General features: G+C 37.6%; 1 protein-coding gene across 5 annotated transcripts in view; it reads right to left on the bottom strand.

Moving 5' to 3' along the window:
• The window catches only part of RIMS1 (regulating synaptic membrane exocytosis 1), a 701,348-nt gene that overhangs the window by 215,292 nt on the left and 467,931 nt on the right, over positions 1–18,125 (bottom strand). For all 5 annotated transcript variants that reach the window (XM_006899387.1, XM_006899389.1, XM_006899388.1 and 2 more), the window contains 2 exons: positions 14,162–14,229; positions 3,329–3,439 (listed from right to left, as the gene is read on the bottom strand). In XM_006899387.1, the coding sequence (XP_006899449.1) occupies positions 3,329–3,439; positions 14,162–14,229 (179 nt within the window). The remainder of the gene's footprint in view (positions 1–3,328; positions 3,440–14,161; positions 14,230–18,125) is intronic.

The following is an 18,125-nucleotide window of genomic DNA, read 5'->3' as shown; positions in this document are numbered from 1 at the left end:
TTGGCTTTATGCATCATTGAGGTTTTAGCCTAAAGTTGGTTTTTTTAGCCATTAGCCTCCTCAGGTCTATAGCTACCTTAGCTACAGACACATGGTCTTGAAAATCATCAACAGCTTTGGGTCCAGGATAAGAGAGAGTGCTTCCCACTCTGGAGGACTAGACTTGAGGAAGACTGGAGTAAGACTCTGGTGAAAGTAAGACCCTGGTAATGGTGGTGGAGAGATGGTGGCATTGCTGTGGAAAAACTGTGGCAAGGTGTAACCAGAGGAGCCCGGAGATAAAAGCCCCAGTTTGTTGCTATTCTTGCTGGATGACTGAAGAAGCAGCTGACATAACTCCTTTGATACAAAGCCTGCTGGATGATTTGGATTTGATTGCTGAACTGAAACCAGGAATTTTATTAGTTAAGAAATTGTGTTTTGCTATTAATCTGCTTTGGGGCTGCTGGACTAACCCTGGACTTGCTTTGTAAGATGTTCTTTGCCTCTCCAACTCCCCAACCTACTTCCTTAAAAGAAGCCCCACTTTTGATACCACAACTGTGAGTAAAGTCTTTGAGTCAATGACAAATAAATGAACCTCTTGCTACTGGTGTTGCTCTAGAGTCAGCATGGGGCTGGGCTATAGGCTCTTTTTTCTGTTTTCTGCTCTAGGGCAGTGAGGAGCTGTGCTATTCTCATTCCCTCTGGCCCTTTCAGAAAGACACTCATGCTCTATGCCCCATGTCCCATTTTTTGCTCTTTTCGAATCATGTATTATAATCAGTAAAAAGGTATCTTATCTTTAACAATTATTATCAAAAAGTAAGTGATTTATACTATTCACATTAGGATTTATTGTTTTTTATCTTCTTAAAATAATACCTACTATCTGAATTATACTTTATAGGTATAGAATATGCCTCTTGGTATATCATATGTTATCTCTACTGTATATTTTTATTAAGACATAGGTCTAGAACCACATAGACTAGGAAGTCAAGCTAAGAAAGAACAAGACACTTTGGGAAACCAATTTGTTATGGGATAAAGAAGAAAATCCAGTGTTTCTTTCCTATTAAACAGTTAAATAACCTATTTTGAAATATGTTTCTGTTCCTATATAATTCTCAAAATCTTGAGTTGTATTATTCAATAATATTTTCTGCCTAATTTCCCACCACACCTAAAATTAATCTGAAATAATTCAGAGTTTAATTTAACCCAGTGCATGGGTTGAAGTACATATAATTAAAACTGAGAGGAATATTTGCAAAATTGAAACAGAATGCCAAATCATGGGAACATGACCATTAATAAAGGTGATAAGAATCTTTCCACAAGATCAATTATTGGTAATAATGAATAAAATGACAGTACTAAGTGTCTTAACAGATTTACTTCCTACTCCTGGTTGGAATGATCATCAATGATTATAAAGATGTCTTGCCCTGTCAGTAAGAAGTTGTACTGCAATTTCCAAAGGCAAATCATTCAAATCCACCATTCAAATTGCACCAGTATGGGCAATCTCTTCCAATGAAAACAATCTCTACCTCTGAAAACAAAAGGCCAGCCATGGGTCAATTCTGACTCAACAACAACTATCATTAACTTGTAATATAATCTTTTGACAAACAGCCATTTTAAATAAACATCTTTGAATATTAATGTTTCTGAAAGCAAATAAACTAGTATTTAATTAACACATATGCATAAAACTCTATGAACTTTGAGAAAAGATATAGAAAGCCTTCAGGTCTTTTGTTCATAAGGTTTCTATGAGGCATGCTTGACTTGATGGCAATCAACAACAACAACAATATAAATAGTACTAGTGGCACAGTGGTCAAATTCTTGGCTTCAAAGATCAAAGGTTCAATATCAACCAGTTACTCTGCAGAAGAAAGTTGTGAATTTCCTTTTCTGTTTCCATGAAGATTATAGCCTTGAAAACACACAGGGCAGTTTTAGTCTGTCTTAATTGGATCTCTATGAATTGTAATCAATCCAATGGCAAGGAGATTATTTGTATATCTATCTTTCTTTCTTTTTCTCTCTCCTTCCTTTCCTTCCTTCCCTCCTTCCTTCCTTCTCTCCCCCTTCCCTCTTTTCCTCCCTCTCTTCCTCCCTCCTATCTATCTATCTATCTGTCTGTCTATCTATCTATCTATCTATCTATCTATCTATCTATCTATCTATCATCTATCATCTATCTACTGAAGTACTCTTACAGTTGTAGTGTAGTAGTGCAGTGGATTGGCTGCTAAAAATATGGCTTCCTTATACCATTGTTTTTAATCTGATTCAGCTGCTTCAACTCTGTCTGTTGGCCCACTTACATTATCAACAACTGCATAACTGCAGCCTCAGTAGAAAACCAGACAGTAACATGAGACAAAGCGGAATGCTGTCTCCCAGAGCCAGAGGCTTTTATTCAAGTTTGCTGGAATACTGAGGGAAGATATCATAACTAGTGTCACTAAAAGAACTTTATAACACTGATCTAATCCATGAGGCTGAAGGTCTAAGACCCAAAATCATACTTGGGGAGCTGTCTTGATTGTATATTGTATCCGTCTGTCATGTTGCATTACTTCATGTTAGCTTCACAAATAAATTCCATAACCATGAGTTTGGTTTTCTAACCTGTGTAGTCATTGCAACGGATTTCAGACTCAATAGAACAGTAAGATTGGTGTTGGGATTAGTAGAAGTAGGTGTAACAGTAGGCAAGACCAAGTCTGACCTTACAGAAATTAGTTTTGTACTGCCAATGTTGTTGACAGAGATAATTTTATTTGTATAATTCAGACTTGGCCATCTCCAGGCTCTCCACATTCATGCTACAATGGTAGAGTATAATCTTCTTTATTTTACAACTTTCTCATCTAACTACTTAGAACTAAATTAGTGTTTTTCACTAACATTTTAACAACACAGTTTACTCTTGGCATTGATATAAGTGACCTAAAATTGGAAAATATATTAATGATGTTTCATTTTGGCAGGATATAATAATATGATCAGATCCACAGTATTGAATTTTATATCTTTTCATTAAAATCCTTATAACTGTAAGCATAATCTTGTGTTTCATATTCAGAGAAAAATATTCTTATTTTCTTATATCTTATTTCATTTTCATAATATTTATATATTTTAAAATTATTTGAAGAGATTAATTTATACTATACTGGCTAGAAAGCAATATATTAAAAAATATTTACTATGGAGCTATTAATTTAGAGAAAAGGGCAATAATTTTTTTAAAAAAATATTAGTTTGTTGAATAGAGCCTGTATTATAATTCATTATTGTAAAAACATTTATAAACAAGCATACTTACTTTCAGACCAAGTAATGCACCTGATTCTTTGGGCATGGTTGTTCTCTTGTTAAGAATAACACGTCCAATTAATCGATCTCCTTCTTTAGATGGTTGCCACGTTACAGGATGCTATTTAAAAATAATCAAAGATTTAATGATATGCTCTATTGCAGGCATACAATTGTATCATAGTGCACTTTACTCAGACAAAAGAAACAAGGAAAAAAACATCCTCACTGTACCTAAATTTAAATTTAAAAAAAAAATCCTCACTGTGGGGGAATTACCTTTGGTTTATAATAAATAATTTAGAGTTAATGTTTTCTTTGTTATCCTTAATATTAAAAACAAACAAACAAAAAATCATTTAGCATCTGTGGAGTTAAGGGTTTATTCAACATGGCTTTCCTAGCGATTACCTGACTTTGCCATATGGATGGATGGGAATATATGAACAGGGCTACTTGTTAACTTTCCATAAGATTTCCTAGTCTTATCAATCCACAAGAGTATTGGCTATTCTTGCCATTAAATTGAGTGGATGCAGCAGAAGAAGGAAAAAACCTCACTTCAAGCAAAGAAGAGCAAGTATGAAAATGCAACTCATCATTCAGGACCAGAGCAAGAGCATAGCAGTCACAGCAGAGAACTAGAGACCTGACATGAAATGGAATGGACTGCAGAACTGTTTGTTGCCCCTCCCCTCCCCTGAAACAACCAAAGCTAAACTAAGAGCTTTTGTCCAAATTTGTAGGAGCCATTACTGGCAGAACTAAGAACTTTGTAACATTGGTCTAAGTCTGAGGTCAAGGCTGAAGTGCCTGTGAGCACATTTCAGAAGCTTTCCTGACTGCATTCTGCTGCTACTAACCTGGTTTACAACCTCTTGCCTTCCTTAATAAGTTTCTGGGTGGCCTATGAGTTAGCAAATCATATTTTGGACCCAGTTAATCAGTAAGTAAGATTTGTGGTGAGATGAGTACAAAGACGTAAGGGAGTATGTGACTTCATGAGAAATGGTTTAGTGTTGCTAATGCTGTTGCTAGAGAGAGCTCCCCTTTGTAAAACTGGTATAGGTCAAATATGGCTGTCCCTACATGGCCTTGTTCTTTTTACAGCATCAAATTACATTGCTTAAAAATGTCTCTTAAATAAAATTAACTGAAATATAGTATATCAGCAGAGTCTGGACATGTTGCAAGGCGGGGCTGGTTCTTGGAGAGGGACATCATGTTTGGCAGAGTGGAGGGGCGGCGAAGGAGAGGAAGACCTTCGATGAGAAGGATCGATTCTGTGACTGGAGTGGTGGGAATAAGTGAGTTTGAGATGGCTAGGTTGCCACAGGATACAACGGCGTTTAGAGCTCTTGTACAGAGGGTTGCTGAGTTGCAAGCGACTCAATGGCACATAACAACAACAACATGGTTCTGCATGATCAGTGAGCTACTGCATTGGATTTTTGACCTTGCAAAGCAGTAAGTTTGGTACTGATGGTGAATAAAGCTTCTATGAATAATGATGTATGAATCTTCATTTGTGCCTCAGTTCTCATTTTCTGGGGCAGAGAAAATCAGTAGAATAACAGGATCAATATGGAATTTCTATGTTCAGCTTTTTGAGGAAATGGCAAACTCCCTTCTAGATTGGTTATACCATTTTACAATTTGACCAACAGTGTATAAGAGCTCCTATCTTTTCACATCCTCTCTAACATTTACTACTTGCTGTCCTGTTACACTCTGCCACTTCTCCTGGGGTCAGATGGTGTCTCACTGTGGTTTTGATTTGTATCTCTCTTCTTTCCAGTGATTCTGATCATTTCTTCATATGTCTGTTAGCCACGGAATATCTGGTACAGTTCACATGGAAGAGCAATGAGTCTGAAAATCACTACCTAAATTGAGAAGGACTGGAAAGCATTATGCTAAGGAACTAACTCAGTCCCATAAGGATAAATACTATGTAAGACCATAATTGTAGAAAAAGAAAGATAACTAATAAAACCTGTAGGAAGATCAAAGGGAGGGAGAGGGTAGGAACAGAGAGGTGAGGATGGGTAGAGGGTAATCATAGGCTCACACAATTTGATGGGTAGAGAGTGGGATTGATAAAAAAAATGGAAAAGATCCAATGTGAAAAACAAGGTATATGAACTTTGTAAGTAAACCAGTATAAAAAACAATTAATTTAAAAAAAAACATTTACATTGAGATGAATAGAAAGAGATATGGGAGCCTAAGGGGCTATGTCTGACCTCATGGGTATTGGTTTTGTGTTACTGATGCTGTTGACAGGGACAGTTTCTCTCTGTGAAGTTGGTAAAGTTCAGATATGGCACTCCCCACATAGCCCTTGCTCTTTTACATAAGTCTTAATCATTAATCAAATAGAATATATTTTATACTTATTTATTCTCTAATAATGATATTTAATTTAATTTAAAAATTGTTATAACTATTTGTCAATAATAATGTACATCCACCACTTCTCTGTCAGTTTGCCATAGTGTGAGGGCTTGCATGTTGCTGTGATGCAGAAAGAAATTTCATATACTTTGTAGAGTTACTAATGTCTGTGGTGGACCAAATTCAGTGGAATTTCTATATTAAGAGAGACTAAGAAAACACACTGTCCTCCACTTTGAAAGAAAAGTTCCTTGAAAACTCTATGCATAGTATAAAAATACACACAGATACAGTTCTGGAAGCTGAGCCTCTCAGTTTAAAAGACACACAAATGAAGGGCTGCTTGATAAAGTAGAGTCCACCTTACTGACCTGAATGGAGTAAAGCCTTTACCCAGTGAAAGACTTTTCATTTGCTTATGAGATTCAAATGCAGAGAAACAACTGCAAATATACATTAATAACTGGACACAGAATGTATGAAGTATGAATCTAAGAAAGCTGTAAGCTGTCAAAAGTGAAGTAGAATGCATAGAGATAAATATCCTGGGTTATGGGTAAACTGGAATGGACAAGGCCTGGCCTTTCTGAATCATACAATCATGACCTACTTTACTGATAATGACAAACTGAAGAGGGATGATATCACTTTCATGACCAAAAGAATATTTCAACATCTTTCTTGATGTACAACACTGTGACAGTATAATATCCATATGCATACAAGAAGATCTGCTAATAGGACTATTATTCAAACATAGGGCCTAACAAATTGAAGAACATGTGAAGAAAGTGAGGCTCTCTATGAACTTCCTCAGTCTGAAATTGATTGAACATACAGATATAGTCAAAATGCAATAATAATAATTAGTGGCTGGAATATAAAAGTTGGGGGGAAAAAAGAGTAGTAACTGGAAAATACGGCCTTTGTAACATAAATTAGGTTGGAGATAGAATGATAATTGTTCATAATTAATAATATATTAATTTTATATCCTTTAAAGCAAACAAAAGAAAACAACAAAAACCACCCAAGAATTGTGACTATACACACAGATTCTGGTGTCTGATAACATACATATGAATCAACTGACTACAATAATTCCTCCATAGTTCATCTGTGTAAAGAATCTATATATTTCTTATCCGTGGGAAGAGATGGTAGAAAAAGCTCAGTGTGGCTTACTGAATCTGTTGCGGTGACTGTTTATTGCATAAAATGGCTTTCCAAGACCACTGTTTAGCTCGGTGCCTCAACTCTGTCTAACCAGAAAGCAACAGCTCAGTGAGGCAGTTCTTCTTCATAAACTGGTAGCCTATCCAGAAAGGGATCAGCTAGTCTCAACTACAAATTAAGCAGATTCAGCATCAGAATCTGGGAACCTCAATACCAGGAAAAAGATCAAGAAACAGTGGAAGTGCTGCAGCCCTTTAAAGGCCAGAGATTCCTGAGCCAGAAGTATCTTGCTGTTGACTGAGAAGCTGCCTGCATTAACAGAGAGGCTGACTCTTGCTATTTACTGAAAGAGACAAGGAAAGCACTAGAGCCCCTTGAGATAGAGACAGGGGCACAGCCCTTGAGAAAGACAGAGGTAAAGGTTTTTCTTTCTGGAGTAGTGAATCAAGAGCTGATATGGACAGTTGTCTCACTAAACCAACAACTATCAACCCAAGCTTGCTGCAGGACGGAGGGAAGATGGTCTAACTAATAGGACTAAAGAAACTTTTTAACACTAATCCAAGCTGTGAGGCTGATGTTGCAAGGGCCTGTGGCCATGTTTGAAAAGATGTCAGAATTGAGGTATAGAACCCTGCTGCTAATCTGGATTATAACCTGTTACCTTTCCTGATAAACCTCATAATCTTTGGTATAGTTCTGTGTAGTCTGTGTAGCTATTGCAATAGATTTCGGACACAGCTGAAGAGTTAAGACTGGTTTTGGAATTAGTAGAAGTAGGTACAGAAGCAAGGGGGACCATACCTGCCCTTACAGGAATGAGTTTTGTACTATGGATGTTATTGATAGAGAGAGTTCCATTTTGTGGAGTTAGTAGGGGTCAGACCAGGCTGTTACCATGTTTTCCTTGCTCCTTTAGCACTAATTATCACTCAGAACAAGGCCCAAAACTGACTGTAGACTAGACAATCAAATGCTCAAAGGCACTCTCCTCTGGAATTCAAGAAAACATTGACAGAGAACTACCAGAAATACAAGGTAGGTTTAGAAGAGGTTGTGGCACTAGAGACATTATTGCCAATAACAGATGGATCTTGATAGCAAAGAGTACCAGAGGGATATCTATCTGTGTTTAATTGACTATGAAAAGGCATTTGATGGTGTAGATCACAGCCTATTTCGGTTAACCTTAAGGAGAATGCCAATCTCAGAACACTAGATTGTGCTTATGTGAAGTCTATATTTGGACCAGGTAGCAGTCCTCAGAACAGAGCAGGGAAACACTGCATGGTTCAAAATCAGGAAGGGAGGGCATTGGGGATGTATTCTGTCTCCATACCATTTCAGTCTATAGGCAGAAGATATCATGTGGGAGGCTTGGCATTATGAAGAGGAATGTTGCATCAGGATTGGAGGAAGACTCTTCAACAAACTACATTATGTAGATGACACAACCTTGCTTGCTGAAACTGAGGAAGACCTGAAGTGCTTACTGCAGAAAGCCAAGAATTGAAGCTCAACATCAAGAAGACAAAGATTCTCACCACTGGGCCAACTGGCTGCACCATGATGACACAAGAAAATATTGAGGTTGTTAACAGTTAGAGCTTGCTCAGCTCCACAATCAACACTCTCAGCACTCACATCTTCCCAGAGTACTGAAAAGCAGCGATTTTCAGTCTAGAGACTAAGGTGTGCCTGATAAAATCCATGGTCTTTGCAATTATTTGCTATGCATCAGAGAACTGGATAATGACTAAGGATGATAGAAGAAGAATTGATGCCTTTGTGTTGTGGTGCTGTAGAAGAGTCTTGACCATAACATGGACCACCAAGAAAACGAACAGGTCTGTCATGGAGAGGGAGGAAACAAGTTTCTCCTTGGAGGCTAGGATTTTGAAGCTCCGTCCCACATACTTTGGGTATGTGGCCAGGAGGGCCCAATTCTTGGAGAAGGACATCATGCTTGGAAGGGTGCAGGGACAGTGCAGGAGAGGAAGATTCCATATCAGATGAATTGATACAGTAACTATGGCAATGGGGGTAAGTGTATCAGAGTCAATGAGACTGGCTCAGGATAGGGCAGGCTTCTGAGCTATGTATAGTACATAGGGTCACTATGGGTTGGAGATGATTTGATGGCACATAACAACAACAACAAACCAGTTTTAGTTTTCAGTATGTGGGAGCCAAATTATGACCACAAACTTATCCCATCTGAACTAATTAAAGAACCATCTCAAAAATAGATTAACTAAAATGAACACCAATTACCAAATACCAGATGAGTAGTGAGATGACATGGACATCATATGTAAAGGAAACAAAAGGCCATGAAAAAAAGACAGAAAGAAAGTAAAGATCAAAACTGATGTTAGGGTGGCTTGACACTGCAGCCTACAAATCCAGCCTTTGTGACCCGGGCTGCCACAGCTGTGCCCACCTTCCCACCTCGACCAGATGCAGGCAGTCACTGGAACAGAACAAGGAGGTACTGCATGAGTTTAAATCAGGAAAGTGGTATTTTAGGGTAGTATCCTTTCACCATCCATTTTCAATCTATCTGCTCAGTAAATGATCTGAGAATAAGGACTACATGAAGACCATAGCATTAGGATTATAGGGAAAATTATTAACAAACTGCAATATGCAAATGACATAACCTTGCTAGCTAAAATGAAGAGGGCATGAAGCACTTAGTATTAAAGCTCAAAGACTATAGCCCTCAGTATAGATTACCCCTCATCATAAATAAAACAAAAGTTCTCACAACTGAACCACAAGTGAAAGCATGATAAACAGAAAAAAACTTGGTGTTAACAAGCATATCATTTTATTGGATATACAGCCAATGCCTAAAGAAACAGCAGTCAAAAAAGAAAACGATTGTTCTGTCCAGTATTACACTGGACAAATCTGCTGCAAAAGACCTTTTTGAGTTTGTAAAGTTTTTCATTTAAAATTGTCTTTCCTAGCCCTGCTGAAGATTATCTAAAACTGTCTAGAACAATACATCAACAGAGAATTAGCAGAAATACAAGCTGGGTTTAAAAAAGGTCTTGGCATGAGAGACATTATCTTCAATGTCAGATGGATCCCAATGGAAGCAAAGTCTATTTGTGTTTCTAGACCATGCAAAGGCATTTGACTGTGTGGATCACAACAAACTGTGGCTAACCTTGAGAAGAATAGGAATTCTAGAACAATTGACTGTGCTTGCAAAACCTGTACTCGGACCAGGAAGCTGTCTTCAGAACAGACAGAAAGGAAACACTGCGTGGTTCAAAATCAGGAAAGGAATGAGACAGGGATGTGTCCTGTCTCCACATTTTTCAGTCTATTTGCAGAACAGATCATTCAGGAAGCAAGGCTCTACGAGTAGAAATGTAGTTATCAGGATTGGAGGAAGACTCATCAACAACCTGCATTATGCAGATGACACAACATTGCCTGCTGAAACGGAAAAGGACCTGAAGTGCTTGCTGCAGAAAGTCCAGGACTGTAGTTTTCAATATGGATTGAAGCTCAACAACAAGACAATGATTCTCACCATCGGGTCAACTGGCAGCATCATCATAGGTGGAGAAGAGATTGCAGTTGTTAACAATTTGATCTTAATCAGCTCTTCAGTCAACACTCTTGGCACTAGCAGTCAGGAAATCAAAAGATGAACTGCACTGGGAAAGTCTGTGGTCAGGGACCTCTCCAAAGTATGGAGTAGTAAAAATGTCAGTCTAGAGAATAAGATGCACCTGATTCAGGCCATGGTCTTCACTATTACTTGCTACTCATCAGACAGCTGGACAGTGACTAAGGGTGACAGAAGAAGAGTTGTGGAACTTGAGAAAAGTATTGAATATAGATTGAGATTGTCAACAGCTTCAGTTTGCTTGGCTCTACAATCAACACTCTTGGTACCAGCAGTCAGGAAATTAAAAGACGAATTTCATTGGGAAAGTCTGCTGTCAGAGACCTCTCCAAAGTACTAAAGAGCAACGATGTCAGTCTGGAGACTAAAGTGTGCCTGATACAAGCCATAGTCTTTGCAACTACTTGCTATGCATGTGAAAACTATGGTGCTGGAGAAGAGTGCTGAATATTCCATGGACTGATAGGAGAACAAACAAGTTTATCTTGGAGAAAGAGAAGCCAGCCTGTTTTTCAGAGGCAAGGATTCTGAAGCTTCATCTGACATACTTTGGACATGATGCAAGGTGGAATCAGTCCTTGGGGCATCATGCTTGGGAGTGTAGAGGGACAACACAAAAGAGAAAGACCCTTAATGAGATGGACTAATTCAATGACTAGGGTAATAACATCAACAGAGAGAGAAAGAGAGAGAGAGATCAGCTGGCCCAGTGAAGAGAAAACGATGTGACCAAGACCAAGGTGGCTGACTTTTAATCTGTGGCCCTCAGGCCAGTCTTTCATTGCTTTTGTTCAGACATTCCTCTAGGTCGTATAGCCCTGGTGTACAAGTTGCCGTCCTGCGGTCACTTGTGGTTGCTCTGAGGCTGAACACTGTGACACTGATGTGTCAAATGCGTTAATGGCTGGTTACCCAATGTGGACAGAGAGTGGGGTGGAGCTCCCCGATTAAAACAAGCGTGGAAGGAGGAGAGACATCCACTTCCATAATAGCTTGCCTCCGGAAACCCTATGAACCTGGAGAGAGGATGAAAGGTACCCAAGCGTTGAGGACTCTCCTTCATAGGGTTGCTATGAGTCGCCTGCGACTCGACGGCACTTAACAACAACAACAGGGGTAATGTGGTTAGGTGTATCAGAGAAATTAAGATTGACACAGGATTGAGCAGGATTTAGGGCTGCTGTACATAGGGCCTTTATGAGTTGCAGGCAACTGGATGGCACATAAGAACAACAGCAACAGCAACAACAACAAGCAACAACCAAGAGAACAAAACAGGTCTATCTTGGAGTGGGTGAATCCAAGTTTCTCTTAGGAGGCAAGAATTTTAAAGCTCCATCTCACATACTTTGGGCACATGGCCAGGAAGAATTGGTCCTTGAAGGATATCATGCTAGGAAGGGAAGGGTGACAGCACAGGAGAGGAAGACCCAGATGAGATGACCATACACGGTAATTAATTGAGGTAATTGGTTTAAGTGTCTTAGAGTCAGTGAGACTGGTTCATGACAGAGTGGGCTTCAGAGCTGTTGCACACAGATTTGCTGTGGGTCGCAGGTGAACTGATGGCACATAACAACAAAACAGCCAAAAGATGTTCACTTTATGCTGAAGTAATTATTGTATTGAGGAGACAAGAGATGGGTGGGAATATGCAAATGGGTATGTCAGCCTATCCACAAGAGGACTATCTACCATTTCACAAGGGGATTGGCCAGTCTCAATAATCTACAAGGATTCGAACATCTCTAGCTACAGAGACAGCTTCTTACGCCATTTCATAAGCAAGCTCAAGAAGACAAAGCAAAGGTATTATAATAAAATGTGTGTGTGTGTGTGTGTGTGTGTGTGTGTGTGTGTGTGTGAAAGAAATCTGATGTTAGAAAACCTTTTGGTTGTGAATTCAGCATTACCCAAGATGAAAGAGGTGAAGAAAAAAGAATATATTCAAACTTTGACTGCCAACACTGAAGGATTCTATAGTTAAAATACTGAATGATGCAAAAAGAATTAGCAGAACATAAGAGGAATAAACAGAGTTGACCCTGAAATAGTTCAGGAGGTAGCATATGATCAAGAACCAATGTTACCATAGTACAGGCTTCCCTGAAGGCATTGGCAAAAATAAAACGTGGAATTAAGGGAGTATCAATTGAGACCCCAGGAACAGACATAATACAAAACTGTTTTGGGATGAGAAGGAACCATAGACATGCTCACTAGTTTCTGTGTGAAAAATGGAAGACAGCTACGGGTCAACTGACTGAAAGCGCCATATTTGTGTCCATTCTAAAAAAGGTAATAGAATAGAAGGTACAAATTATCAAACAATATAATTAATATCACATGGAAGTACGATTTTATTGAAGCCTATTGAGGGAACTATTAGAAAATTCAAGTGGATTCAGAAGTCTAGGAAAGACAAATATCACTGCTGTGTGAGTCAAGCCTTGACAACAAAGGATACTAAAAAGACATCTGACAGTATATTCAGTACTGTGTTGTGTTGTTTATTCACTGGCATTCAACTGTGTGGATCACAAAAATTCATAAATAACACTGATAAGAATGAGAATTGAAGAAAACAATTATATTCATGAAAAATGTACACAAAACCCAACAACCATCATTTGAACAGAATAAGGAGCCACTGCATTGTTCAAATTCAGGAAAGATGTGCATCAGGGTTGCATCCTTTCACCTTACTTACTGAATTTGTATACTGAACAAATAATCTGAGAAGGTCGACTATGTGAAGAAGAAAGAGGCATAAGCATTGGAGGAAGAGTCATCAACAACCTATATTATTCAGAGGTAAAGTTTTGCTTGTGAAGTGAACTAGCAGCACTTTTTGGGGGAAAAAATAAATAAACCAAACACCAAACCCAAAGATTATAGCTTTCAATATCGATTACAGTTTAATATTAAGTAAACAAAAATCCTTAGAACTAGATCAATAGGCAACAGCTTCTTGAGAAAAGAAGGACTGAGGTTGCCAAGGGTTTAACTTTACTTGGATTCATAAGCAATAGGTATTTTCAACTGTCTTAAGTGCATGTTAAAAAATTAGTAAGACTAAAAACAAAATGATGCCTTTGAGTTGTGATTTTTTAAAAAGTACTGAACATCCAATGAACTGCTAAAAGAACAAACACATCTGTATTAAAGGAGGTGTAACCAGGCATTCCTTGGAGGCAAGGATGGTGAAGCTTCATCTCACAGACGTTGGTCATGTTGTCAAGAGGTGCCAGTCTTTGGAAAAAGTCATCATGCTGGGAAAAGCAGACGATGAGTGAAAAAAAGAAAGATTCCACTTAGATGCATTGACACAGTTATTATGTAAGTGGACATGAGCATAGGAGGGATTTTGAGGATGGCTCAAAATAGGGCAAGGCTTCAATATGGTTTTAATAGCATAATATGAGTCAGAGTTGACTCTCTGGCTCCTACCAACAACTATTTAACCACATTTTCCTCAACATTCTACTGAAAACACAATCAGTGGGCTTTTTCAATAAAATGTAGAAAGGTCCAGAGTGAAATGACTATTTATAGCATATAAGATTGAGTACAAAGAGCATCATATATCACCTCTGAACTCTAAACACTTAGAAAGCTTACCGAACTAATAGGTGATGTTTCCCGGCTGTGCCACGTGGCAGGATCCAACCAGTAATAATCCAAGTCACCTGTTGTAGAGGAAAAAAAAAGTAATGAGGTTTAAAGTGCACCACCTGAAGAATGACTTCTTGAATCCATAAAGTAGATGGTTATGAATGTCATATTATTGAGTGTGTGCCTGCCAGAATGATGCAGACATGTGAAAGCTGCGATCTGAGTTAGAGGAATGACTGCATGTAATAAATACACTTTATACAAACAAGAGGCCTACCTTTCCATAGCATAAATAAGCTTAGAAACATTACACATAAAAAGAACAGGAAAGAACAAGCCTGATCCTCCACTAAAATCCAGGAGTTACTTATATCAAGTCACAGCCTGCCATCTAGTGAACCTGGATAAAATTTTTTCCTTTGAATTACATACTCAAGTGTCTCTCTAATCTTCTGAACTATATCATGTTTTGCAATATTTTTCTAGTCTTTATAATCTTCCTCATCTGAAAAACATCATATGGATTTTTTTAGGACATGATCATGTGTTCATTTATGAAGAATAAAAAGTTATTGTGCAAGATTGTATACAAATAGCAGTATTTGTTTTTACTAAACAATAAAACAATAACTCAAACTTGCAAACATTCATTTATAATACAAATCTTTAATTTTCATTTTTAACTTAAAATATATAGCAAAATAAGCATGCAAGGAAAAGAAAAAGACTTAATTAAAGGCAGCAATTCTTTAAGTATTTGCATAGGAAAAACCAGAGAAAGAGGTGGGCGAGAATAGAATACAAGGAAAAAGCCACTGTCATTGAGTTGATTCCAACTCCCAGAGACCCTATCGCATGAGGAAGAACTCTCAGAGTTGAGGTGTTGGAAGACGACTCTCACATCTTTATCCTACAGAAAAGTTGGTGAGTTTGCGCTGCTGATCTTTTGATTAGTAGCAAAGATTTTAACCAGTGCATTAACAGGGCTCCTGACAGAACTGTAGGGAAGAGGGGATACATGATGTTCTTATAAATGAGATTAAATTGAGTATTTTCTCTCCAAGGAGCTTTGGGGGAAAATAACCAAAAACAAGACTGAGTAAAACATGTGAGCTAAACAGTGAAATATTTAGCTGAATACTAGGAAAAAGACGTTGGCTTGGTATTTCTGAAGGTCCCATGGAAATAATTTTATATACACACCACACGTGACATAGCTGGGCAACAGAAAAGAAATTAAATTGCAAATTAAAAACCTACACATATTCATTTCTTAGGAGCAGATTCCTTTGCAATTATGTGCTACAAAAAACTATACTCAAACAAATATGAAAATCTAGAGGAAATGGACAAATACTTAGAAAAACACAACCTACCTAAACTGACACAAACTGAAACTGAACATCTGAACAGACCCATTACAAAAGAAGAAATTGAAACGGTAATACAAAAACTTCCAACCAAGAAAAGCCCTGGACCAGATGGTTTTACAAGTGAATTTTATAAAACATTTAAAGAAGAACTGTTACCAATTCTACATAAATTATTTCAGAAAATAGAAGAAGATGGAACCCTCCCAGATTCATTCTATGAAGCAAACATATCTTTGATACCAAAGCCAGGAAAAGACACCACCAAAATAGAAAACTATAGGCCAATATCTCTCATGAATACTGATGCAAAAATCCTAAATAAAATACTGGCAAATAGGATCCAACGATACATAAAAAAAATAATCCACCATGACCAAGTGGGATTCATAACAGGCATGCAAGGATGGTTCAACATAAGGAAAACAATTAATGTAATTCATCACATCAACAAGGCAAAGAACAAGAACCATATGGTCCTACCAATTGATGCAGAAAAAGCCTTTGATAAAATCCAACACCCTTTCCTGATTAAAGCACTCAACAAAATAGGATTAGAGGGAAATTTCTTCAACATAGTAAAAAGTATCTATGAAAACCCAAGAGCCAACATTGTTCTTAATGGAGAGAGGTTAAAGGCATTCCCTTTAAGAACAGGAACTAGGCAAGGATGCCCACTATCACCTCTTTTATTCAATATTGTTTTGGAAGTCTTAGCAATAGCAATAAGACAAGAGAAGGGACTAAAAGGTATCCAAATAGGCAACGAGGAGGTAAAATTATCCCTCTATGCTGATGACATGATAGTATACTTAGAAAACCCTAAAGACTCAGCAAGAAAACTATTGGACGTAGTTGACCAATTCAGCAAAGTAGCAGGATACAAGATCAACATACAAAAATCAGTTGGATTTCTCTACAGCAACAAAAAGAATACAGAGCCAGAACTAAGAGAAACAATACCTTTCACAATAGCTAATCACAAGATTAAATACTTGGGAATAAATTTAACCAGAAGTACAAAGGACCTTTTCCAAGAAAATTACAAAACATTACTACAAGAAACAAAAAGAGATCTTGAAAAGTGGAAGAATATCACTTGCTCATGGATAGGAAGTCTCAATGTTGTGAAAATGGCAATACTACCAAAAGCAATTTACACATTTAATGCAATCCCAATACAAATACCAATCCCATTCTTCAACGAGATGGAAAAGGCAATCTCCAATTTCGTATGGAATGGAAAAAAGCCCCGAATTAGCAAAGCACTCCTTAAGAATAGAAGAACGGTAGGAGGTATCTCACTCCCTGATTTCAAATCCTACTACACTGCTGTAGTCGTAAAGACAGCATGGTACTGGTACAATGACAGACACATAGATCAATGGAATAGAACTGAGAATCCAGAGATCAACCCATCTATCTATGGTCAACTAATTTTTGACAAGGAGATGAAATCAGTGAAGTGGGGAAACGACAGCCTTTTTAACAAATGGTGTTGGCAAAATTGGAAAAATATCTGCAAAAGACTCAAGCAGATTCCTTTTTTTAAAAAAGAATTCTTTTACAAGGTTGAACACACAATGTAATAAAATTTTCAAGTGTAATAAAATTTTATTCAAGTATTTCACATAGAAAAATAGCACAGGTGGCAATTAGAAAGTACATTAGCAAAATGTATACTCTTAAAATGCAATTCATTAAAAAATTTATCCCACCCAAAATCTACATGATTGTCAAAATCACCTACTCTAATATGTATGCATAGTTAGGGTGTTAATGATTATAAATTCCAATCCTCCAGACTACCTCATCTAATGGACTATAGAAAGCTGTGAAAGGATATTTTCTTATTAGATTTATTATCCATAATACCTTCAAGGCTATCTTCAAAATCTACCATAAATTTATAAAAATATTAATTTTCAAATAAGAGTATATTGTTTAAGCAATATTTTTCGTATTTTCATATAATTACTACATTTTTTAAATACCAATTTAAAAATGCTAGTGTTTCTTTATAATTCCTATTTTCCTGTTATTAATAGAATATACAAAAAAAATCAATAAAACTACTCAAGATATTTAGCATCTGATATTTCCTGGATATAAAATATTTTAACTATTTTTATAATGTTGTTGTTGTTATGTGCCATCGAGTCTTTTGCAACTCATAACGACCCTATGTACAAGAGCCCTAAATGCCATTCTATCCTGTGCCAACCTCGCTGTCTCAAACACACTCATTCCCACTACTCCACTCACAGAATCGATCCATCTCATCGAGGGTCTTCTTCTCCTTCGCCACCCCTCCACTCTCCCAAACATGATGTCCCTCTCGAAGGACCAGTCCCTCCTTGCAACGTGCCCAAAGTATGTCAGTCGAAACTTCAGAATCCTTGATTCCAGGGAACATTCTGGCTTCACCCTCTCCAGGACAAACCTGTTTGTTCTCCTAGCAGTCCATGGTATACTCAACACTCTTCTCCAGCACCACAACTCAAAGGCATCAATTTTCTTTCTATCATCCTTATTCACTGTCTAACTCTCCAGTGAATAGCACATAATTGCAAAGACTATAACCTGGATCAGACACACCT

The sequence above is a fragment of the Elephantulus edwardii genome, unplaced genomic scaffold (assembly GCF_000299155.1).
Source record: "Elephantulus edwardii isolate Elephantulus edwardi_28Jun2011 unplaced genomic scaffold, EleEdw1.0 scaffold00255, whole genome shotgun sequence".
Lineage (NCBI taxonomy): Eukaryota > Metazoa > Chordata > Mammalia > Macroscelidea > Macroscelididae > Elephantulus > Elephantulus edwardii.
The sequence above is the reverse complement of the archived record's forward strand: the minus strand, read 5'-3'. Positions and strand labels throughout refer to the sequence as shown.